The sequence below is a fragment of the Heptranchias perlo genome, chromosome 9, assembly GCF_035084215.1.
Source record: "Heptranchias perlo isolate sHepPer1 chromosome 9, sHepPer1.hap1, whole genome shotgun sequence".
NCBI lineage: Eukaryota > Metazoa > Chordata > Chondrichthyes > Hexanchiformes > Hexanchidae > Heptranchias > Heptranchias perlo.
In genome coordinates, this window is record NC_090333.1 from 67688897 (window position 1) to 67714876 (window position 25980).

Genomic DNA, 25980 nt, shown 5'->3' on the forward strand with positions numbered 1-25980 from the left:
AGTGGAGGCCTGATAGCAGGTTACTCAGCTTTACCCTGCCTGTGGCTTCATTATTTCATCATATGGACTGGACTCCCTCTAGTTTTCAGTACAAAAAGATCTCCCTCCTGCTCGTATGTAAAATGTTTTGTCTTGTTCATTACTCCTACACCATGTATTTTCTCCTGTTTGCATAGCAAATTCTTTCCCCTTGATGTTGGTAAGCTATCACAGTTTTATCCTCACGTTATGGAGAGTAACGCCTGCTGTTACAAATGCAAATCAAGATGGTTACTGTTGCCAATTCAATTTATTATTGTAGGTGTGGTGATCATTGATGATCACCCAGAGGTGACGACAGTTGAAGACTCTCAGTGTAACACAACTGATGATGGATTTACTGAAGTTGTGTCGAAGAAACAACAGAAACGTCTGCAGGATGAAGAACGCAGAAAAAAGGAGGAACAAGTTGTCCAGGTGACAGACTTAATGAGTAGTCAGCTTTGTTGTGACAAGCATTTGCTTATTTGAGTACAATAGGAGGAACTGGTACTGTCTTTTTATCTATATGCGGGCATTATGAAATTCACTGGAAATGCTAATTCCTAGTTCTTTTCTGATTTATGTATTTGACATCAATTTCAGAGTAGTTATAACAAGTGTTAAGTACCATATTCTTTCATTCAAAATGCTTTGAAATTTTCTGTGCAATTATTCTGTGTAAATTATAATTTTCACAGCAAAGCCAAGTAATGAAAATTTAATATTTCTAAGTTGCTGTTTAGTGAATTAACAAATGCAAGTGCTTTCTTAATTTTATCCAAGGCCAACTTTGTGGAAGTGTGCCTCGACTCCTTCAAAAATCTTAGTCTTTTGAACAAAACCGTTCACTCCACACATGTCAGCACAGTAGTTAGAATACTTACTATTTATAAAAAAGGACCTACATCAGATGCTGCGCTTTTGCATCTTAATAAATTGCATTCCAAAGTAATACCTTGCTGTGATGCATTGACAGCAACAACGCTGTAGACCAGTTTGTTGGATTTTGCAGGATTCAGTAGTGATGATTTTTCCGAATCATAATGAGATGTAAAATAGAAACTACAACTGCTAAAACCTTTTTAGTGAGGTAATGCGTTTTAAAATTTAGTATCAGCAAAAAAAAGCCATAGTTCTATGCTTAAACATTGTTTAGCTAGTTTTTCAGCATGCAACATCGAAGCTTGTTGAGTAATCTAGTGTCTTGTGTGGAATGTCAAATCAAAAATTGTATATGCATAATTATAGCTCTGAAACATTGATATGAATTATCACTGTCTTTATATAAATTTTACCCAAAATTTTACCTAAGAATTCCATGCACTGATAGAATAGTATCTTGCCTGCATGTCTCTGTTTTGATATCTTGTAAGCAGTGTTATTGATTGAATTTTTACATGTTGATAAGTGTTATTTATAATGCATTTGTTTATTCTAACAGAACTGGAACAAAAAGAATGTGAATGAGAAGGGGCGAGGCCAGAATTCTAAACTGCCTCCACGATTTGCAAAAAAGCAGCAACAGGCAGCCCAACAAGCTCAGGCGCAGACTCCAACTTCAGTCCAGTCACAAGTTCAGCCTCAGCAACAGGCCGTGACTCTGGTGTCAGCTACAGTTCCGGCAGTAGATCCAGCTCCAGCTCCAGCTCCAGCTCCAACGGTATCTCAACCTGAGACTCCGGTATCAGTTCAGGAACAATCCAAGTTGCAGGGAGGAAGCAGTACTTCCGGAAATAACGCAGAGTATTCAGTTTCAAGCAAGGAAATGGCCCCTACACCAACACAAGGCACGTTAGAAGCAGAGCTGTGGGACAAAAAGATGAGTTCATCTACTGTCCTTTCTGATATCACCAAAAAATGTTAGTATGAGCTTTTTTTTTTAACATTTTGTTTTTTTTGTTTCTTTCTTATTACGTCCTCCTTTTGGCATGTGCCACTTAGAATCACAAAAGACCATACAGTCCACTGCACCTGTGCTGGCTTTCTCAAAGAGCTATTGATATAGTCCCATTCTCATGCTCTTTCTCCATAGCCTTTTAATTTTTTTTCTTTTTCAAAACTTCCCTGTTAATAACTATTATGAATTATGCTTCCACCACTGTTTCTGGTGGAGCATTCCATGCCCTGATAACCCTCTGTGTATATTAAAAAAAAATGCCCCCTAACCTTGCCCTTTGTTCTTTTGGTGGCGGTCTTAAATTTATGCCCACTAGTTACTGATTCACTGACCAATGGAAGTAGTTTTTCCCAATTTACTTCATTAAAAGTTCTCAGTGGACAAGTTAATGGGCATGGTAAAGGATGACCTAGATTCTTTTCTCTATCCTGACTGGCTTCCTAAGATGAAAACGTGCCTTTCAGGTTGTCACGGTAGGATATGGACTGGCATGCCTCTGCGACACAACTGGTTGGTGCTTCAACGTGTCTGACTTAAGCAGATACCCTTTCTTTTGGCTTTCGTATTCACCAATTCATAATCATGCTTTATGCAAATGTGTATATTCAATGTCATTCGTTAGCCCATGTGACGACCTGGCTGTAAAAGAAGTTTATCTGCCAACCACTTGCAATAATTTATTCTGCACCCAACTCACATCACATCTACCACATGCTCTTGTTTTAAGCAAAGGTTATTTTAATGAATATATGAGACAGAGAAGCTCTGTCATTGGTTAATAATGACTAATACTAGAAATGAATTCAAAAGTAAAAATTTCAGTTATTTTTGTATATATGATCAAAGTTGCTGGCATCCCAATAGCTCTGGTAGTGGAGGCTTACTCCAATCGCAATGTTTGGGTTTGCATCCCAAGGATTTTCTATCACTTGAGTTTGACTGCCACAATTGGAGCAAGTTCTAACAGCTGTTAGCTAGGCTGCTACATTGAGTATCATGCTTTGGGAAGGATACTGCAACTCAAGGGCAAAACTAATTGCAATGATGAAGTCAGTTATGCATTTCCAGATGAAGGAAGGCAAATTGTGAAATAAACTGTTCCATAGAAAATAAGAGGAATGGAGTATTAAAAAAAAATTACTATATTCCACTTTTCTTTTTGTAGTGGGACCCATTAGTCCTCCACAGCCTCCATCTGTCAGTGCATGGAATAAGCCCTTGACTTCTTTTGCATCTTCCCTAACACCTGAGGTAAGTGTAAATATTTGCACAGTTATGAGTAGGATTTTTAAAATTTTTTAAATGCTTGCAGTTATACTGCAGCTACCAGCCTCAGACTGGTTGAGCAGCATCATTTCTGGACAGGAATACCTCATTTTTACTGGCTGGCTCAAACCGCCATTCACATGCCTGAAACACGCACAGTCTTGTATGGTTGCACTTATGAGCAGGGCTCTTCTCTCTCTGCAGTTAAAATTTAAACGTTTAACAAGCGCAGGCAGGAACATCCGTACTCAACATTTAAATCAACTCCAGATATCCCCAAACCCTTTATTAGAGCATTTAACACTGTATTGGAGTTATACTCCATGCCATGCTGCACACAAACAATGCAAAGCTACTCGGTCAGGGGTCTTGCACCACTTGTCGCCAAAGTCCAATTAACATCATCTTTGCGATGACACTGAAGTTGCAGTATAAGCATCTCCCCTGATATAGAGATTTGCTAGATTTTATTATCTTGTAAGAATTGTGTGGTGATTTGAAAGTGTTCAAAGTGAAGTAACAATAAGGTTTGCATCAAATTTTCCCCATGGTTGAGATGGGTTCTTCAAAAGACTTGAATTCTTTCACATATGTTCATTCTGAGAATCTACTCAGCTTGTTGGTGTTCAGCAAGAGAGTTTGAGATTTTTTAACCATTTTTCCACAAAAAGGATTTGGGCAATAAAGTTACTTTAAATGTGTTTTAAAAGCATAGTTTATTCTTGCAAATTAAAAAAAATGGGGTTCTGAGACAGTTAGTTTAAGGTGCTAGCTTTAATGTTTTCTCATATTCGATAAATAAGCATTTCTATAGCTTACCTCTGTAATTGATACACAGCTCACCCATTTTATGGGAAGATTTTTGATTTCTTTCTGACTTTTTTATTCATTCATGGGTTGTGGACGTCGCTGGCGAGGCCAGCATTTATTGCCCATCCCTAATTGCCCTTGAGAAGGTGGTGGTGAGCCGCCGCCTTGAACCGCTGCAGTCCGTGTGGTGAAGGTTCTCCCACAGTGCTGTTAGGTAGGGAGTTCCAGGATTTTGACCCAGCGACGATGAAGGAACGGCGATATATTTCCAAGTCAGGATGGTGTGTGACTTGGAGGGGAACGTGCAGGTGGTGTTCCCATGTACCTGCTGCTCTTGTCCTTCTAGGTGGTAGAGGTTTGGGAGGTGCTGTCGAAGAAGCCTTGGCGAGTTGCTGCAGTGCATCCTGTGGATGGTACACACTGAAGCCACTGTGTGCCGGTGGTGAAGGGAGTGAATGTTTAGGGTGGTGGATAGGGTGCCAATCAAGCGGGCTGCTTTGTCCTGGATGGTGTCGAGCTTCTCGAGTGTTGTTGGAGCTGCACTCATCCAGGCAAGTGGAGAGTATTCCATCACACTCCTGACTTGTGCCTTGTAGATGGTGGAAAGGAGGTGAGTCATTTGCTGCAGAATACCCAGCCTCTGACCTGCTCTTGTAGCCACAGTATTTATATGGCTGGTCCAGTTAAGTTTCTTGTTCATGGTGACCCCCAGGATGTTGATGGTGGGGGATTTGGCGATGGTAATGCCGTTGAATGTCAAGGGGAGGTGGTTAGACTCTCTCTTGTTGGAGATGTTCATTGCCAGGCACTTGTCTGGCACGAATGTTACTTGCCACTTATGAGCCCAAGCCTGGATGTTGTCCAGGTCTTGCTGCAAGCAGGCTCGGACTGCTTCATTATTTGAGGGGTTGCGAATGGAACTGAACACTGCAATCATCAGCGAACATCCCCATTTCTGACCTTATGGAGGGAAGGTCATTGATGAAGCAGCTGAAGATGGTTGGGCCGAGGACATGCCCTGGGGCTGAGATGATTGGCCTCCAATAATCACTACCATCTTCCTTTGTGCTAGGTATGACTCCAGCCACTGGAGAGTTTTCCCCCAGATTCCCATTGACGTCAGTTTTACTAGGGCTCCTTGGTGCCACACTCGGTCAAATGCTGCCTTGATGTCAAGGGCAGTCACTCTCACCTCACCTCTGGAATTCAGCTCTTTTGTCCATGTTTGGACCAAGGCTGTAATGAGGTCTGGAGCCGAGTGGTCCCGGCGGAACCCAAACTGAGCATCGGTGAGCAGGTTAATGGTGAGTAAGTGCCACTTGATAGCACTGTTGAGGACACCTTCCATCGCTTTGATGATTGAGAGTAGACTGATGGGGCGGTAATTGGCCAGATTGGATTTGTCCTGCTTTTTGTGGACAGGACATAACTGGGCAATTTTCCACATTGTCGGACTGAACAGGCCGGAATTAAGCAGAACGTCAGACATCTAATAAGTAGTCAAACTTTTGCAACAGATAAGTTGCTGAGGCATAAAGGCCCAGAAAAGATATTCTAAACAAGTCAGAATGCAGAAGGATTAGTCTTTTTAAGTCAAACATGATGGCTTACTGAAATGGGGTAGTGTTAATTATTTTTGTTTTGTGGAGATAAGTTCCTATGTTCCTAAGCTGTGTTGATTGAACCAAGTGAATCTGATCGTAACTTAATTGCTCTGTACATTCGGCGGCTTAATGACTCATCTAGTGACTGCTTAGTCTACTGTCAGAGATTGGAGAAATGCATGTGCAAAAGACTCTGGTATCTGGTTCTGGTCACATGGGGGTTCCACTGCTACACCACTAGGTCATGGTATCATATAGTTAGTGTAGGCAAGCTGTAAGGAGTGTGTTGCAAACAAGCCTGTCTCATCCCCGCATACACATGCACTCTTTTCAGAAGGGGTCACCGATAGCAATCAGAAGTGGGATCTTCAGCTGATTCTCTCATCTTACCCCTTCTCCTTTGGCCACAATCCTAGGAGATAATTACATCGCCCTAGTAACCATCCTAGCTGAATCAGCTAGCTCAACACAGGCCAGGGATCAGTATTTGTACCTTGCTGGTCTGTAATGCTCAATACCATACTCAAAAGGTACACTTACCACTGAAGACTAAGACATTGGGAAACTGTTTTAATGCACGTTATACAACCTTACCCTGCTCTGTAACATCAAGCATTCCAGGGTTGAAAGTGGGAGAACATTCCATTCTCCAGTACTGAAATCATAAACCTTCAAAAAAAATTATTTCAGAATTGCACCATTTCTTACTAATTCATATCAATTACCGTTCTAAATCTGGTCAGGGGCGTTTCATCTTAATACACAAGAATAAATATTGTACCTGCTAAAGATTACTATCCTTTCTGGTTGTGGTGCTAAAACACTAGCAAATGTTCCTAGATATGCTCTTAGAAACATTACCAAAACTTACTTTCTGTGGTGCCAAGAGTTATGTTTCAAAATATTGGTGCATATTTCTTCTAATGTTGCATTTGTGAGCACTCAGCTAAAGGTTACAAAGTTAGCAAAGCCAAAGATTTTCTTAATTTATTTAGACTCTAAAATGGTCTCCACTCCCAGGTTGGACTTAGTGAGCCTCTTGTTAACAGAAAATAATCCAATTATCTGCCTTGTTCTGGTCTTTAATTGAAACAAGAAATTTGAATACTTGGCATTTAAAGTCTGATGTCTTAAATCTAAATTCAGATCATTGAAATGGCAGCAGCCCATAGTGTTATATGATTCATTAATATTCATCAATGTGATTTAAAATCCATATTGGATTTGCTGATTGTTTAATATATTTTAAGTTGATTGACAAAAGAACCAAAGGCAACACGAGGAAAAACTTTTATGCGGCGAGTAGCTATGATCTGGAATGTGCTGCCTGAAAGGGTGATGGAAGCAGATTTAATCGTGGCTTTCAAAAAGGAATTAGATAAATACTTGAAGGGAAAAGATTTGTAGGGCTTCAGGGGAATAGGACTAACTGGATCGCTCTTACAAAGAGCCGGCACAGGCTCAATGGGCCGAATGGCCTCCTTCTGTGCTGTAACCATTCTATGATTCTGTAATTGCATAAATAATGTTTTCTATTTTCTTGTAGGGAACAGCTTCTGGTCAGGAGGATGGAATTGAGCCTGGAGTTGAGTCGGGTCAGCTAGTTGCACCAAAAAGTAGCACCACCACCAGCAGCACCACAACAGCCGCAACCACTGCCACTACTGATACAGCTGCAACAGAGAGTGAAGTGAACCTAACAGAAAAGGCTGCTGAGAATAAATTACCAGAGCCAAAAGAACAGCGACAGAAGCAGCCTCGTGCAGGTCCGATCAAAGCTCAAAAGGTAAACCACTTTCATCAGAAATCTGTCCATTTGTATTTGGTTGCTGGCCACAAGATGTTATAAATCCTGAGATTGTGCTGTAGAAGATTAATTTATAGGTTTTTTTTTTCCCTACCAAAACTGCACGCACAAGCTCAGTGGAATCATGCAATGCAATAGGTGGGTATAGACCAAAAAAACTGTATACCCAGACTTAAATGGACTCTTACATAGTCATATTTAGGAATTGCAATATTCACTTCAGAAATTTGTTCCTAAGTGGATTGCATACAAGTGGATTTGACTGTGTAAATCCCTAGCGTTGGTCACCGAACTTGCTGGAACTTTATGTTAAAAAGAACTTGCGTTTACAGTACGTCTGTTGCTAAGCAGGTTGAAGCTTCCATTTATGACTTGGTGATTTTTAACAGGCCAGTCCTATGAATGATTTGAGGTTGTATTTGCAGCCGTTTAAGTCGCCATTTCTGATTCTGTATCTGATTCGTAGCTTCCAGACTTGAGCCCAGTGGAGAGCCAAGAACATAGACCTGGTCCCATTGGTAAGGAGCGGTCATTGAAAAACAGGAAGGCCAAAGACGTACAGCAGACCGATACAGAAGGAAAAGACGAGTCTCCAGCTGTTACCGTCAGAAGCCCAGAGCCTGTAGTAACACAGGAGCCTACAGTGGTGACTGAACTGAGCACTGAGGTAAAGACAATGATCTCTGTGCCAACACCAGAATTTGGAGAAAATTCAAAGGTAATATCAACAAAATAAATTGCTTTTGACGACTGATCTTAATGTGCGTTACCTTGATACCTAAGTTTAAAAACACAGCTGTTAGCCATATGTGCCTAAATACTTTTCATTTTATTCTACAGCTAAACCCACCTATTAATGGAGTTAACATTACAGGCCAACAGTTATTTCACATTTTTAAGCCAGCATTTTCTCCCATTCATTTCTGCAGATATTTGTCTACTAATTATGTAAAACCATGAGTTTTTCTAGACATTCAGATTTGCATGCACGTGGTATGTGTCCGATTAATGGTTGCCATTCCCACTTTAACAAATACCAATTTCATTTAGATAAGCAATAAGCATCCCTATTTGTCAGGCACTATAGTCTTATCAGTGTACATGTCATCTGTCCAAGTCCTCCAATACAGTCCAATTATTGCAAAGATGAAATGCTCGTCTGATTTTTTCATTACAATTAACTTGATGTATACTCATCTATGCAGAATTAAGGGAAATCAGTATATATTTAAATCAACTGCTATGAAAACTCGGTATTAAAAAAAACAGCAACAGATCACAGTGGTTTCGTTTTTCGAAATGTTATATAAATAGCAGTTGAAGCCTATAATGAGTGCCAGATAATGCAGTGCTTGTGGACTGGCTGTTAATTTTTTATTCGTTCATGGGAGGTGGGCATTGCTGGCCAGGCCAGCATTTATTGCCCATCCCTAATTGCCCTGGAGAACGTGGTGGTGAGCCGCCGCCTTGAACTGCTGCAGTCCGTGTGATGAAGGATCTCCCACAGTGCTGTTAGGTAGGGAGTTCCAGGATTTTGACCCAGCTACGATGAAGGAGCGGCGATATATTTCCAAATCGGGATGGTGTGTGACTTGGAGGGGAACGTGAGGTGGTGGTGTTCCCATGTGCCTGCTGCCCTTGTCCTTCTAGGTGGTAGAGGTCATGAGTTTGGGAGGTGCTGTCGAAGAAGCCGTGGCAAGTTGCTGCAGTGCATCTTATGAATGGTACACACTGCGGCTATGGTGCGCCGGTGGTGAAGGGAGTGAATGTTTAGGGTGGTGGATGGGGTGCCAATCAAGCGGGCTGCTTTGTCCTGAATGGTGTCGTGCTTCTTGAGTGTTGTTGGAGCTGCACTCATCCAGGCAAGTGGAGAGTATTCCATCACACTCCTGACTTGTGCCTTGTAGAAGGTGGAAAGGCTTTGGGGGGTCAGGAGGTGAGTCACTCGCCACAGAATACCCAGCCTCTGACCTGCTCTTGTAGCCACAGTATTTATGTGGCTGATCCAGTTAAGTTTCTGGTCAGTGGTGACCCCGAGGATGTTGATGGTGGGGGATTCGGTGATGGTAATGCCATTGAATGTCAAGGGGAGGTGGTTAGACTCTCTCTCTTGTTGGAGATGGTCATTGCCTGGCACTTGTCTGGCGTGAATGTTAACTTGCCACTTATCAGCCCAAGCCTGGATGTTCCGAAAGTCTTGCTGCATGAAGGCACAGACTGCTTCATTATCTAAGATTAAATTGATTATTTAATCCAATTATTTCCTCTTCAGTTTTCTTAATGATTTTCTCTCAGCACACTCATTAATGTAGAATTTAGAATTCTCTCATGCTGGGGTGTAGTTCCACAGGCACCAATAGATCTCTGGTACAATTTTTCATGTAAGGAATCTTAAAACACCAGGTTATAGTCCAACAGTTTTATTTGAAAATCACAAGCTTTCGGAGGCTTTCTCCTTCGTCAGGTGAGTGACGAAGGAGAAAGCCTCCGAAAGCTTGTGATTTTCAAATAAAACTGTTGGACTATAACCTGGTGTTGTAAGATTCCTTACATTTGTCCACCCCAGTCCATCACTGGCATCTCCACATCACAATTTTTCATGTGAGTTTAGACAGTGTGTGTCATTCTATTTTTGTCCTTGGCTGAGGTTTGTACATGCTCATTTGTTGCTGTGGTCACTAGGTAGTGATTAGGAATGAGAAGTCTTCTCCCCTTTTCACCCTGGGATTTTGGGATAGCATAGCCTCTGCTGTCGCAACTTGAGAATGTCTAACTTTGTACAGATCGGGACCATCATGATCTGTGAGTCAGCACCATGTGATGCAGTACATTTATCCACTGACTCATTGATAATCTTCAATTTATTAATTCACAGATTAGAACTTAATCTGAAAAAATGTGAAAGTTGCTGGCAGCACATTAAATTGAAAAGTTACATCATGAGTAGTTTCCAGATATTCTGTTGTGAAGAAAAGGCATTCCCAGTGCTGTAGTCAATGACTGAAGATGATTGCATGTGCTGATTTGCTGATGTTGGGTTACTGTGCTCTTGAGGTTTACTTCAGTTAACATTTCTGCAACAATAAAAAAAAAATCAAATATTTTCTGAGTGATCTGGCAATTCTGAGGCTAGCTAGTCATAGAATTCCCAAACGGGGAATAACCATTCCCAGTTCCTTGAAAAACAGTTTTGTGTTTTCACTATTGTGTAATTCCTGTGAACGTTTAGAGATGGAGGAGTTAGAGATATTCATCTGCCCTCGGTGGATTCTGTCTAGTGGGGGAATAATTTTCTAAAATTTTTACAATGCTCGTCAGATAGCTTGCTGAGTTTTTCCAGCGAGTACCTGAGCCATAGTAGAAAAATCCCAGGTTTGGTCTCTGCTGATTTAGCTGACCTCCACCTGAGACTATTGTAGGGATGCTATAGTTGCCCTTAAGAGTTTCTGGGTTAAGAAGGGGAATATCCATCAGGGTTGCTGCCTGTAATTACTATCCAGTGAATGCTAATAGAAATGGATGTAAATAAATGTTCAGGACATGATGGGGCTCTGCTGTGATACCCCCTCTTCATGGCCACATAGCCTGCTAACATTCACTGTCAGCGGACACAAAAATGTAGCCACACATCAGCAAGGATGCGGAGGAAAGAGGAGAAAATTGGTAAGAAAAAGGGGGTAACCATTTTATCGTGCATTTTTAAAATGTTGAGTCAATTTAGTTGATAGCTAGTATATCTCCAAATGCTACTAGGATTGTCTGATCAGAAAGTTGGCTTGCCCACTGAAATTTCTGAGATGGGAACGAGAAGATGGAATAAATGTTATGATGCAAGTAACAGGCAATAGTACTGATGTCTGAAGTCTTGTTTGGCTGCAAATGTGCCTTCTCAACTCCTAGGATAAATCACTAGCTCTTCTGCATTATGGAAAATTTTAATTTTCCAGTTCTATTGAAATAAAAATGGGGATTGATTTTTCAAGCAAATTTAAATTCTAAAGTTTAAAAATTGCTACCACTTTCAAAGGCCGTTTTTGTTAATTACATAACTACGATACAAGTATCCAAAAGATGAATGAATGTAAAGATATAAAATCATTATAAAGGAGAGTGTAAATAAGTTTCTTCACCAAAAGTTGAAAATTGCCATCTAATGTCAGAGCAATTAACAATTACATCTTAACCTTTCACTCGCAATTATGATTTGACTTTTTATTCAAATATATGTTGAAATGTGCACCTTTAAGAGGTATAGTAGTTAACGGAACTGAGTATTTTTACTGTAAGATCAGATTCAAAATAATGCAATGCTCTACATGTAGGTTTTGGTCATGCGGCTAATTTTTTTTTAAAAACACACTATCTTGTAAATATATATGATTATCTTGGCCCACTTGCCATGTGGGTTGCCATTTGTACAGATGCAGTGCCCCCAAAAGGTTGATCTCTTGAATGAGCTTCTAAAATATTGTAAATAACCAAACTTTCAGTTATTTCACTACTGTAACCTGATTTTAATATTAGATTAAAAACTATTTATGCTGTAGTTCAAGGGTGTCCAGACTGCAGATTGTAGGCCGCATGTGGAGCTTTGGAAAGGGCTATAACCTAATTTGTGGATGAATCTTAAATCTGTACACCAAGATCTGGTAGTATCAGCAACATGAAATGCATGCAAGCTAATAGGAACATTGATTTTAAACTTTATCTGTGGCCCCTGGAGCTCTAATATATGCAGCCCACAAAGACTAGAAAGTTGGACACTCCAACTCTAGTTAAAGTGAAATAAGCTGTCATGATTCTGAAATTAGCATGGTCATTCAAACTTTAAAATCTGATTATATGCAAATTTAAATTTTAGGAATCCATGACTGATTACACAGCCCCTTCCTCGTCACTGTCCGATTCTGTGTCAACTGGCAGTAGCAAAATAGAGGATACCCTGGTCAGCAATGTAAGTAAACCAACACAAGAGAACATTTTTACTTTCTTGTGTGCGTTTTGATGTACAGTTCCACTTCACAAACATTTATGACCTGTTGAACATTGTTTGAGTAATGGGCTTTATGCTGCAATTACTGAAGCTTAAAGGTGTCATTTGGATAATCTCGTCACCAGGTTAAGAATATGATGGCTGTATAGCTCTTAATATGGGAATGCCAGAAATGTTTATGCACACTGTGGTAACGGCTGCTTGTATTTGCACATAATTTTAAATTTAAAATAGTCACTTATTTTAAAGTTTTGTTTATCTTGAACTAAAGCAGCCTGAATGCAATTTAAATCTTCCTACACCCTAAGTACTTTTCAGACTTAAAACATATATAGTTCTCAGGATTTTCATAGTTATTAGAAATTATTCCTGAAACCTGCTTTGTTTAGTACCACCACTATCCTCTTGTGTAAATGGAAAAAAGGATAATACTTGTAGTAATACGTTAAATGTAATTATTAATTCTTGGGATTTTTCTGAACATTTTTGGATACTGTAGTTTTTCTAGTTCTAGTGAGAGTGTGATGTGTGTTGCCTGCATTTCAGGTGCCCCTGCCCCACACCCTTCCCATCCCCAGGAGGGAGACTCTACAACAGAGCTCCAGCCTGACACCAGTCTCTCCCGCCACTGTCGACTTCACCCTCAAGGTATGTACTTGATCCCTCTAGGGGTATTTTGATGTGCAGGGAGAGAGCTGGGTGTGATGCATTTTATACATCGTTTTACCCTACATTTTACCTTCCATCACCTCTTTACCTAAATATCCCATGTCCATTAAACTTGTCATAGTCTGTAATAGTGGCTACTCAATATTTCTACTTGCCTGGTGTATGCATTATAGCTGAAGAACAGAAATATACATGGCAACTGCATTTTATCCGAAGCAAAGCTACTTTTTGTTCCTTCAAGGTCAGGAGTACTCTGAGCTATTTCAATTTAAACTGCAATTAAAAGTGTTGTACAGTCATCTATGAAGTCCTTTGTAAGTTTGCTTCTGTGTTGTCTTCGACAATGACCTCATAGGCGCACCACTTGTATAACACCTCTATTGGGTGGCCTTATTTGTTCTGTCTTATGAGTTATCTTTCTCAAGAATACCAGATGACATTAAGTGGCTTGCTATCATTTCCCCAGCAGTTGGAAGTGATTCCAAGCTGGAAAGTGACTTTGGGATCCTACAAAATTCCTATTGATTGTGAGAGGAGGTGTGAGAATGAGGTGAAATGTGGAGAGGAAAAGGGAATAGGCATAAAATTGAATTATTACTGTCCTTTTTCACAATAATTGCAGAAGGATAAATAAGAATAGAAAATAATTAAAACAAAATAGAGAAGTATAATAAATGAACAGAAAACAGTACTCAAGGGGTGGTCTGATATAACGTAACAAATTTAGTAAAATAACATCTCATTTATACTTGATTATTAACTTGATTAGTTAAGTATTGCTGCACAGTGATTTGACATGTTACAAAATTACTTGTGTTCATAGTTCTGTAGTATTTCAGAATTGTTGGTGCTATGGAATACTTCACATATACATTTTTGACAGATTCCACATGAATGGTAACAAATGTGCAAATGATAATTTATGCATGTATAATCTGTTTTAAAACTTGCAAATTAATATTTTTGTTCCTGGCCCTAGATCTTCCCCTGTATCTGGAGAAAGTCAATTCTAAATCACCGTCCTGTATAGTCAAGATTAAACACTCCATTCACCATCAAACAAATGGCCTGCTGCTGACTGTATTGCTTTCTGTGGCGATGCACTAATCTCATTCACAGCACTATAGTCAAAGTTGGAGTTGCTGGTAGCATTCTAATGTAATGGGGGGCAGGGGGGAGGGTGGGTGGTGCGCATGAGATTCATTTGAATCTTAAAGGGGTGCAGTAGTTAACTTAAGTTTTCAGACGCCTGTGTAATGTTAAATGGTAAAATGTCAGTCCTTTTTTGATGGGTAAGGGGGATATTATGACAGATTTGCTTGGTTGTGCATACTGTTAATGGAGAATCGTGAAGCACATGGTGTGCAAGGAAGACTATAAGCATCATTAACCTCCAAGCTAAAAAGAAGTGCACCAAACAATCTAGAAAGCACAATTGAACACATACTTTTCAGTATTGGTTCCTCTGAAGCTTGTGACTCTTAGTACACTGTGATGTTGATCATTCAGAATTTATTGAGATTACAAGTAACTACAAGGCAAAGGTGGATTCCAAAGCTGCTTTTTTCCCCACCCTTTCTAAATATAAAATGACTTGCATTTACATAGCAGCTTGCGCATAGAACATCTAGTGGTGCTTCACAGAGACGAAAGAAGAAAAAGAACACTGAGCCAAAGGTGGAGATATTAGAAGGGGTGACGAAAAACCTGGATGAAGAGGGTGGGTTTATAGGAGAGGGGCGGCGATTGAGAGCACAGTCTAGGAAGGATTTCCAGAGCATTGGGCCTGTGGCTGAAGGCATGGCTGCCAATAGTAGGGCAAAGGGAGAGAAATACCCAAGATGCCAACGTCAGAGGAATGGAGAATCGGGCGGGGTTTAGGGCTGGAGGAGGTTAGAGATGGAAAGATTTGAGGCCATGATGGGATTTAAGCACAAGGATGGGAATTTTAAATTTGAAGCATTGGGTGACCAGGAGCCGTTGTAGGTCAGTGAGGACATGGGTAATGGGTGAATGGAACTTGGTACGGGATAGGAAACAGGCAGTAGTGTTGTGGGTGAGTTGAAGTTTATGGAGGGTGGCGGATGGGAAGCCAGCCAGGAGAATATTGGAATAGTCGAGTTTGGAGGTGAGAAAGGCGTGGGGTGAATGCTTCAGCAGTATTTAAGCTGAGGCAGTGGTGGAAGTTAGAGGTGGATGGCAATCTTTGTGATGGAGCGAATATGGGTTCGGAAACTCAGCCCGGAGTCTAATAGAATGCCGAGGTTGCGAACAGTCTGGTTCAGACTGAAATATTCGCAAGGGTGCAGAGTTTGTGCCGGGGACTGAAGACAATGGCTTTGGTCTTCCCAATGTTTAGCTGGAGGAAATTGCAGCTCATCCAAGACCATATGTCGGACAAGCAATCTGACAAAGGCAGTGAAGGGGTTGAGTAGCGGAGAGGTAGACCTGGATGTCATCAGCATACATGTGGAAGCTGCCCCCATGTTTGCGGATGATGTCGAGGGGGTGCATGTAGGCGGGGAAAGGGTGGGGGATGGGGAAAAGGATAGATCCTTAGGGGATTCTGGAAGTAACATTGTAGAGGTGGAAAGAGAAGCCATTGCGGGAGATGGTCTAACTACAGTCGGATAGGTTAGAGTGGAACCATGCAAGTGTAGTCCAATCGACCTGAACAACGGAGGAGAGGCGTTCAAGGAGTACGGTGGTTCATCGTGTCAAATGTTGTAGAGAGGTTGAGAAAATGAGGAGGGATAATTCATCACCACAGTGACAAGAGGATGTCATTTGTCACTTTGGATGGGGTCGTTTTGGTGCTGTCGCAGGGTCAGGAACCTGATTGGAGAGATTCAAGCAGGGAGTTGTGGGAAAGATAGGCATAGATTTTGGAGGCAACAACACTTTCAAGGACTGTCAGTTGTGGCTCAGTTGGTAGCACTCTCACCTCTGAGTCAGAAGGTTGTGGGTTCAGGTATCACTCCAGAGACTTGAGCACAAAATCTAGGCTGACACTCCGGTGCAGTACTGAGGGAGTGCTGCATTGTTGGAGGTGCCATCTTTCAGATGAGACGCTAAACTGAGGCCCCGACTGCCCTCTGAGGTGGACGTAAAAGGTCCCATGGCACTATTTTGAAGAAGAGATGGGGAGTTATCCCTGGTGTCCTGGCTAATATTTATCCCTCAACCAACATCACTTTTTTTTAAAAAAAGATTATCTGGTCATTATCAAATTGCTGTTTGTGGGAGCTTGCTGTGTGCAAATTGGCTGCCATGTTTCCTACATTACAACAGTGGCTACACTTCAAAAGTACTTCATTTGCTATATAACTGCAAGTCTTTCTCTTTTGGAGAGTAAAAGGAGACTGGAGATAGGGGCAGTAGTTTGCAAGGACAGAGGACCCAAGGATAGGTTTTTTGAGGAGGGACGGGTAATGGCTGTTTTTGAAAGGGAGTGGGACAGTACTTACGAGGGAGTCATTTACAATGTCAGCTAGCATGGGGCCAGGAAGGGAAGTTGGAAAGTCAATTTAGTAGGAATAGGGTGAAGGGAGCAGGAGATTGGTCTCGTGGACAAGATAAGCCCAGTGAGAGAATTTGAGAGAGAAACTAGAAGAACAATGTCGCAATTACACAAAGTAACAGTTTTTGTGCTGAATTTGTTCTCTATCTAGTTCATGATGGTCCAGCCTTATATATCCACTAATTCCCACTACTTTTAAAAGGAATGTCTTTTCAGCAAGAAATCATTTGGAGGACATTAGGACTAAGGGGCAATTGCTGGTGGTCCTGTGCTTTTCTCATTTGACTGAAAAACCTTTCACTTACTTGTTCTTGCGATGTGGATGACGCATTTATTTATTGCCCACCTCTAGATGCTCCAGGGGACTGGAGTGGAGTTGTGTGTTGGTCAGACCGGATAGAGATGGCAGGGTCTTTTCCCTGAAGGAGATTAGTAACCAATTTGGTTTTTACAACAATCCAGCTACTTTCCTGATCACTTCTGGTGTCAGCCCACAAATTACTAAATTTATTGAGCTCTTTCACAATTTATCGTGTTGGGATTTGAGCGCTCGTGCTCTGGGTTGGTAATCCAGTTCCATAACCACTGGACTATCATACCTTCTCTTTTGAGACTGGGTGTTGCATACTATAGGAAATGGAAGAGCTTAACAAATGGAGATGGCAGCAATAAGAGAGCTACATAATAGCCAGAAAGTATGATAAAGTTAATGTTATGGTGCATCACAGACTTTTAACAATGGTTCTTCGTGTTGTTTGTTGCAAACCTCGAATTTCTGTGCCTCCACTCATTTGGTAGTGTTAAGAATTCTGCAGTCCTAAGAGTCAAATGTTAATCATTTCTGTACATTCCTCCTCATTTGCTTAACCTCCACATATAAACGAATAAGCCATTACCCAAATGGGAAGCATGACTGGACAAACCTTTTACATTTTATACCTGCACTTGATCTTGCCTAGCTGGTGCTGTATTTAATGCGTTCTCAATGTAAACATTTCTTTTCCTTTTGATGGCCTCCCTGTTCTGTACCAGGAAAAAATTTTAAGCTTACCCATTCACTGAGTCAATTCCACAATTTGTTCAATGCAGTTATTGATTTAGTCTTTGAAAGTATATACTTTATATAATTTTTTAAAAAATCCTCTGTTCGCAGCCAAGGCAGTAAAAAGGTGCTACATTTACATACGAATTAAGAGCAGGAGTAGGCCATTTGGCCCCTAGAGCCTGCTTCGCCATTTGATAAGATCATGGCTGATCTGATTGTGACCTCAACCCTACTTTCCCATCTACTGACTATAACCTTTGACTCCCTTGTAAATCAGGAATCTATCTAACTCAGCCTTAAAAATATTCAGTGACCCTGCCTCCACTGCTCTCTGGGGAAGGGAGTTCCACAGACTCACGACCCTCTGAGAAAAAATTTCTCCTCATCTCCGTCTTAAATGGGAGACCCCTTATTTTTAAACTGTGGCCCCTAGTTCTAGTCTCTCCTACAAGGGGAAACATCCTCTCAGCATCTACCCCTTCTAGTCCCTTCAGGATCTTAATGATTAAATAAGATCACCTCTCATTCTTCTAAACTCCAGTGTATACAGGCCCAACTTGTCCAATCTTTCCTCATAAGATAACCCCCTCATCCCAAGAATCAGTTGAGTGAACCTTCTCTGAACTGCCTCCAAAGCAATTATGTCCTTTCTTAAATAAGGAGACCAAAACTACACACAGTATTCTAGATGCAGTCTCACCAATGCCCTGTACAACTGTAGCAAAACATCTCTACTTTTATATTCCATTCCCCTTGAAATAAATGACAACATTCCCTTTGCCTTCCTAATCACTTGCTGTACCTGCATACTAACTTCTGGAGATTCATGTACTAGGACACCCTCTGTACCTCAGAGTTCTGCAATCCCTTTCCATTAAAATAATATACTGCTTTTCTATTCCTCCTGCCAAAGTGGACAAGTTCACATTTTCCCACATTATACTCCCATCTGCCAAATTTTTGCCCACTCACTTAACCTATCCATTTCCCTTTGCAGACTCCTTGTGTCCTCTTCACAACTTACTTTCCTACCTACCTTTGTGTCATCAGCAAATTTAGCAACCATACATTCGGTCCCTTCATCCAAGTCATTGATATAGATTGTAAATAGTTGAGGCCCAAGCACCGAACCGTGTCACTCCACTCGTTACATCTTGCCAACCTGAAAATGACCCATTTATGCCTACTCTCTGTTTCCTGTTAGCTAACCAATCCTTTATCCATGCTAATATGTTACCCCCTACACCATGAGCTTTTATTTTGTGCAGTAGCCTTTTGATGTGGTACCTTGTCAAAAGCCTTCTGGAAATCCAAGTACACCATATCCACAGGATCCCCTTTATCCACGTTGCTTGTTACTTCCTCAAAGAACTCTAATAAATTAGTCAAACACAATTTCCCTTTCACAAAGCCGTGTTGACTCTGCCTGATTGCATTGAGATTTTCGAAGTGCCCTGCTATAACTACCTTAATAATAGATTCTAGCATTTTCCCTATGACAGATGTTAAGCTAACTGGCCTGTAGTTTCCTACTTTCTGTCTCCCTCCTTTCTTGACTAGAGGAGTTACATTTGCTATTTTCCAATCTGATGGGACCCTTCCAGAATCTAGGGAATTTTGGAAAATTAATACCAATGCATCTACTATCTCTGCAGCCACTTCTTTTAAGACCCTAGGATGAAGTCAGTCAGGACCTGGGGACTTGTCAGCTTTCAGTTCTAATGTTTTTTTCAGCACCCTTTCCCTGGTGATTGTAAATGTTTTAAGTTCCTCCCTCCCTTTCACTTCTTGATTCACAATTATTTCTGGCATGTTATTTGTATCCTCTACAGTGAAGACAGACGCAAAATATCTGTTCAATTCATTCGCCATTTCCTTATTCTCCATTATTAATTCCCCAGACACTCTAAAGGACCAACGTTCACTTTACTTACTCTTTTCCTTTTTAAATACCTGTTCAAACTCTTACTATCTTTTTATATTTCTAGCTAGCTTTCTCTCGTACTCTAATTTCTCCCTTATCATTCTTTTAGCTATTCTTTGCTGTTTTTTATATTCCGTCCAATTTGGCCGCAATGCCTTTGGTTTCAGGAAGGAAAAGAAGCTACCGGAGTCCTGCTTCTTACTATGTAGTGACTCATACTTTATAGTATAAGTACGAGTGGATATTGGGTTTGCACAAGATCGGGCTGGGCTGTGATGTCCTTCACAGCCAGTTAGCCTGCCAGTGCTCACTGTCGCGGCATACATGTGTATAATCACCATATGGGTGAGGTACCAGAGGGTGACTGTCAGCCATAGAACCATACACTAGTGAGGAAGCTACTGCCTTTTTTAAAGAGCAAAAAAAATTCCTACAAATTGTGGACCTTTGATTTGCTGTTTTGTTTTCCTTTTGTGTTGACACTCAGCCCTCAAAGCGCTTTTTTGTATTAAATCCTTTAATCAAGTTGTCAAGTACCAGCAGCTAGATTTAATGGTTGCAAAGCCTGCCAACAGGCCAACAATGGTGAACATGATAAGTAATTGTGTCATCTCCTTGCATGGCATTGCTTTTTTTTGTTCAGCTAATTATAGGCTTTCAGGAATGACTGGAATGTTAGATAATCCTAAAAGAAGGAGAAATGTCATTAAACCTCTGTGTCCGGCTTGTAAATTCTCACAGTCTTGGTAGTCAAAAGCAAAGATTGCCCTATCACCCTTACCAACTAAGTTGTGCTTTCCATTGACTCAGGCCAGGTGGGGGAAGTGGGTGGTTTTCTTGTGTACATAACCACCTCCACTTATGAAAAATTAAGTAACGGTGTCCCATGATGGGGGGTGATCTGTTCAGTTTTGTGGAGATTGAGTTACATTAAGAGAATGGGGAGAATCTTATTGAAAAGGTAGGTAATATTTTTTCTAATTTGACTTTTTAGAAAATGCAGCAAGCTCAATTTTTGCAGGCATTTTGAGAGAAAATACTTGGTTGGAAGTACAAGCCTTTTAGTTTTGAACAGTACTTTAAAAATAACTCTAGTCATTTAACTTAAAATGTTGAACTTTTGAACATGTAATTAACATAGTTCTATTTAATCGAATGCAATAATCCAGCATTTAAAGTGCCACATTTAATATCTCTCTTGCTTTTTTGAGAATATCAAGTGTTTTCCGTGTAGGTTATAGCGGTGTGGATTAACATTGCCAGGGTTTGCTTACAGCTAGTTGCTGCTCCAAGTTACTCCCTAACACTGAACATATGAAATGAGGTTAAAGGTCAGGAAAAAATTATGATTGAGGTTTTGAATATAAAGTAAGCTTCTGCATTTTTTGCTATAACCTACACGGAAAACACTTTATATTCTCAAAAAAGCAAGAGAGATATTAAATGTGGCACTTTAAATGCTGGATTATTGCATTCGATTAAATAGAACTATGTTAATTACATGTTCAAAAGTTCAACATTTTAAGTTAAATGACTAGAGTTATTTTTAAAGATATCCTATTCCGTTGTGTTGCATCTCAGTACCTGTTATCATCCACCTATTTACTTTAAATGTAAATCATTTTGTCTAGTCTTTTGTATTTTTATTTATGAACTGTGATTATGATTTAGGATGCTAAATGTTAAAACAAGAGATTGTGAAGCTAAATGAAGCTATCTAAATAATAGGAAAGCTGAATTTGAACGTATGGCAAAAAAAGGTAAACACTTCTTTTCTTTAAGATGGAATGCGCACGGAAGGCATGGGAGAATTCACCAAATGTAGGAGAAAAAACCTCTCCGGTGACCTCTACAGCATCACCAATCAGCAGTGGTAGTGGAGGCAGCAGTAGCACTTACAGTTCCTTCTCCAGTGCTTCCATGGCTCCTATTCCAGTAGCCTCAGTCACGCCCACTACATCCCTGTCAGGTAACTGCAGACTAGCAGCTCTGTTCTGTATGGTGTTTCCTTGGCTGCTTTTTATATTGTGATTAATGAGTGACGTGCTAATCATTTCCATTTCCTATATTGATTTAGTTTTATTTGAATGCGGATTTATCTGTGAAACTGCAAAGTGAAGCTGTAATTTAAGTGTTCAGCCTCAGCAAATCCAGTACGTTTACTCTAAGGTTGCTGCTGGCTGTGCGAGACTAACTTGTTGGGAGCTGGCAACACCACTGTTCTACTAAACCCAATACAAAAGCAGCTTTACTCTACTGATGGTTTGCCAGCAGTTACATTGTCAAAACATTTACATCTATCTTAAACCAAAAAGAAGTCCAACAACTGCTTAGGTTGGAAATTTGGAATTTTTTTTGTGCTGCTCTTTTTGTAATTAATTTTGAATTAGCAAATCCATAAATATTTTCATACCGTAATTATTAGCATTTTTTGTGTTTTGAAAATACTTAGAATCCCGTTCTGTTACAGGTATAACTGGACAAAACACATTTCTGATCAGATTTGCGTTTTACAAGATTTCTTTACTACTGCTTTCCATCTTGCTATTGATTTGCATAAATGTAGATCATTGCTAAAAATGTGCATCTATATGAATTGGATTGAAATTGTATAAACTTTCATTTTTTTTTGTTCTCATCAGGAACAGGGACATATACTACCTCCTCGCTGAGTACAAAAACAACCACCACCTCAGACCCACCCAATATTTGTAAAGTAAAACCTCAGCAACTGCAAACCAGTAACATAGCCACAGCCAGCCATTTCTCGCAGCTGGGCTGTGTAACATCACTCATCCCCCAGCAACAACAAAGCCCACAGGTGTTTGTCTCCCAATCTGCAGCAGGTATGCAATAACAAATCTAGGTCAGCAGAATCTGAAGCTCCTAAAGACTGCTTTGGTACAATTAAGTTTTTTTTTCTAATGGCACGTGTATTGTTTCAGTTGAAGAGCAGTTTTATACTACCAGCATGCACTAATGACCAGTGAACTTCGCCAGAAAATGCAGCATAGTTTAAAATAAATATGGTAATAGACAGGGTAAACCTAATTTAAAATATGCATGAATTTGCTCAAAATCCTAGCCCAGAAAATCAGAGACTCTTGTAGTTTGTTGAGAATCCATGTTACTGATATTTATTTACCTGCTTCTGGCAGGAATGGCAGTTTGAGGAACACTGGCATGGCATCCTGTTTCATGAAATGCACCATATTGTTCATTTAGTTGTGCATACATGTTGTATATGAATTTGGGCCTGGGCAAATTAATTTCTGAACCCATCGAGCCTTGGCAGCTTGGGTTTATTTCACTTAAAACAATTACTTATCTTGGCATTGTCTCTATATGGAGGTTAATGAAGTGCCAACAAATATGGGCAGTACTAAAACATCACCTTTTTTATGTCAAAAATTGTATGAGTTTTTCAGGAAATTGTAGTAGCAACGTTTTATCTATCACAGTTCCTTTCAATGGAAGAAACTTATCATTTATTTAATATGTACAAGAGCTTTTACTTTACATGTAGATGAGACAAAAAAGTCAATCTGTAGTTATCTGCTGCTTTTATGTTATACTTTATCACTAAACAATAAATTGGATTACCTGGGATAGTTACAGCTCAGTTATACCCATGTACAGGCCACTTCTTGGATCAACGTGCAAAGATTCATTTTTAGGTCATCTCCAAAGTAACAGCTTGGAGCAATGTGCTTGTTTTCACCAAGCAGGTGTATCTTGTCTTATTTTGAAAATGCACAGCAGTGATTGAAGTCACTTTTATGGTTAGATACAGTAATTGTAAATAATAAGGCCTTTTTCAATTTTATTTATAGGGCCTGCGGGTCAGATCCCGACCTTCTATATGGATACCAGCCATTTGTTCGGCGCACAGCATCCCCGCTTGGCTCCCCCAACTCTGGCACAGCAGCAAGGTTTCCAGACAGGACCTTCGCAAGTAGGACATGTCTCTTTCTTTCAGAATCTTTGAGCGTTTGTGTGGCTGTTGTGGAATTTTTGTGGAATACTAAATTTCCTTTCTGCCAAAGAAAAACAGCTTAAGGACGCTTTGTAAACTGAGCATTGAAATTTCCAGTTTATTAATAGTTTTTTTCATTCAATGCTGCTGTTGGGTTTGTGCTTCAAGGCCATTTTACGAAGATCTTCACTAGGCCTGAAGTGAATGGATGGCAAGGTTTGGGAGACGCTGCTTTGTGACTCTCTAATAGCCAGTGGTCCGCTGCCTTGCTGGGTCAGTCTCTAGGGTAGTGTTTATAATTGCTTTGAGCTAATTTATAATTGGCTCACTCTGGTACAACCTCTCAGGCAAGATGTCCATTGGGTCTCTAAACCAAAACATTGAGAAATCCACAAAATAGTTTCTGTTTGCCTGAGCAGGAGTGAAAACACACTCCCTAGAGGAACTAATCCCACTTACTTAAGCCCAGAGAACTTGGGTGCAAGTTGGAAAGAATTGAGGCTTAGGGAGTCCCGTGTGTGTACAGGGGTCCGCCATGGAATTTAACCAGCTAACACTGTACAACTTAGCTGTATGGAGCACTGGTAAGCTTCCCGATGTTTGTGCAGCAGGAACCATCCTATCTGTTGAGGCATTGGCTTGCAGAGATATATGGAGTGTAGTGTGATGAAGCCCAGGTCCCATCAGTGAGGTAGGTTGGTAGGTGAAAAATCAACAGCACCTGGCCTCAAATATCAGATCGCCAAGTTTTTCACAGAAGATCGACTCTATTTTAATCTCCTATCATTAGGTATATCGTATTGGAGCCAGGGACTTAAAAAGGATAGTAACTTGAGAACACACACTACTGTCATTGGAGGGCATAGTGACTGGGCAATGCAAGCTGTGGATTTATTTATTGCAATTGTGCTGAAGGTTACTCCTTGTGCAACCTCTGTTTTCTTGCAGAAAAATTTGTGTTGCAACGATGTGATGTTTCATGAACTTACTCTTTTCCTATATTTTTTGCTCTAGCCAACTGCAGTTCAACAGATCTCGATACCTATATATGCACCAATTCCAAGTCAACCACAGGCCCAGTTGAGCTTAGGAGGGGCCCCTTCTGTATCACAGGCCCAGGAAATGTTCAACACATCCTTGCAACCTTTTAGGTAAAGCTGCTGCCTATCTTTTTTAATCCGTTACTGTATTATGGCAGTCACACATTCAACCATCTGTTTCTCTTTATTATTAAGAGCGTTAGTTCGTCTTCATGGGTACAAATCCCAACCGAGACCTAGCACAATCCAGTTACATGTCTGTCAAAGTTCAAAGTATTATGGCTCCCACTGATCAACATTGTTGACCTGTGTGTTTCAGCAGCTGACGTCTCAGGTTACTTTCTGCAGCCCCTGGCCAACAACATATGTTACGATTCCAACACATGAATCAACCTATGTTGATTCGCATTGACAATGCTGCTGTTTAAACTTGTATAATAACTGGTTGCTCTTTCCGTTGAAGTTTTCTGCTGTGGATATTTAAATATCTGATATGATCTGTGTTTAAAGATTTTTTTTAAATGATTTCCCTAAAAGATTTATTTTGTAAATCAAAAGAACAAATATTATGATTTAATTTCTTGTTTTACAGATCTTGGATCCATTCCCAAGAGTTTCTAATATTTTAGTAAATTGAATCTTTGAAGATTATTTGGGAAATAACTTGAAAATGTCATTAAAGATATCTTCTTGCATTTCTCTGTAGAAGTATTGTTGACTTTCTCCTTCATTGTTTCATCCTATAGGTCCCAACAGGCTTTCATGCAAAACAATCTCTCTCAACCATCCCCTGTAGTTCTCTCGGGTACAGCTTTACACAACTTTTCAGCTGTTCAAGCCCAAGACCTAGCTAAGGCCCAATCTGGTCTGGCATTTCAACAGACTGCCAACACACAACATATTCCTATCCTTTATGAGCATTCATTAAGTCAGGCTTCAGGCCTTGGTGGTTCTCAACTTATTGATACCCATCTAATACAGGTATGTACAAATAATTTTTCACATTAGTTAAGGTTACTATGGGCAATTTTGTTTGCATTGAAACATTTTCCGTCTGCATTTATGATCAAAAGTGTTGCATGGGTCTGCTTTTAAAGGGGAACTCTAATCAGTGGCATGTGCAGGGTCTGAGAACAGGAGAAGCCGAGACAGGCAACTACAATATATGCTACCATACCTTTCAACATTTTCATAGGAAAGTAAGTACCCCCTCTAAAGAAATATTTTAAAAAGTAAGTGATGTGTACATTTTCTGCATTGCTGGTAATTAGTTTAATTAGAAAGCTTTTAAAAATCATAATTTAATTTGTGTGTTTGTTTTTTTAACCCTGTATGAAAACGCAGGATAATGTAAATTAGGCTGAATATATCTTTGGGGGCAGGGATGCCACCCTTTTTGCATGCTTAC

The 25980-nt window shown here is 40.2% G+C and overlaps 1 protein-coding gene across 6 annotated transcripts in view; it reads left to right on the forward strand.

The window, feature by feature from the left end:
* The window catches only part of prrc2c (proline-rich coiled-coil 2C), an 86159-nt gene that overhangs the window by 52820 nt on the left and 7359 nt on the right, over positions 1-25980 (forward strand). For 4 of the 6 annotated variants that reach the window (XM_067990694.1, XM_067990695.1, XM_067990697.1 and 1 more), the window contains exons 18-30: positions 302-456; positions 1463-1880; positions 3084-3169; positions 7145-7384; positions 7872-8123; positions 12267-12359; positions 12945-13046; positions 21339-21525; positions 22199-22402; positions 23390-23511; positions 24547-24683; positions 25319-25553; positions 25670-25771. In XM_067990694.1, the coding sequence (XP_067846795.1) occupies positions 302-456; positions 1463-1880; positions 3084-3169; positions 7145-7384; positions 7872-8123; positions 12267-12359; positions 12945-13046; positions 21339-21525; positions 22199-22402; positions 23390-23511; positions 24547-24683; positions 25319-25553; positions 25670-25771 (2333 nt within the window). The remainder of the gene's footprint in view (positions 1-301; positions 457-1462; positions 1881-3083; positions 3170-7144; positions 7385-7871; positions 8124-12266; positions 12360-12944; positions 13047-21338; positions 21526-22198; positions 22403-23389; positions 23512-24546; positions 24684-25318; positions 25554-25669; positions 25772-25980) is intronic. The other 2 variants (XM_067990699.1, XM_067990700.1) reach the window with 2 other exon arrangements.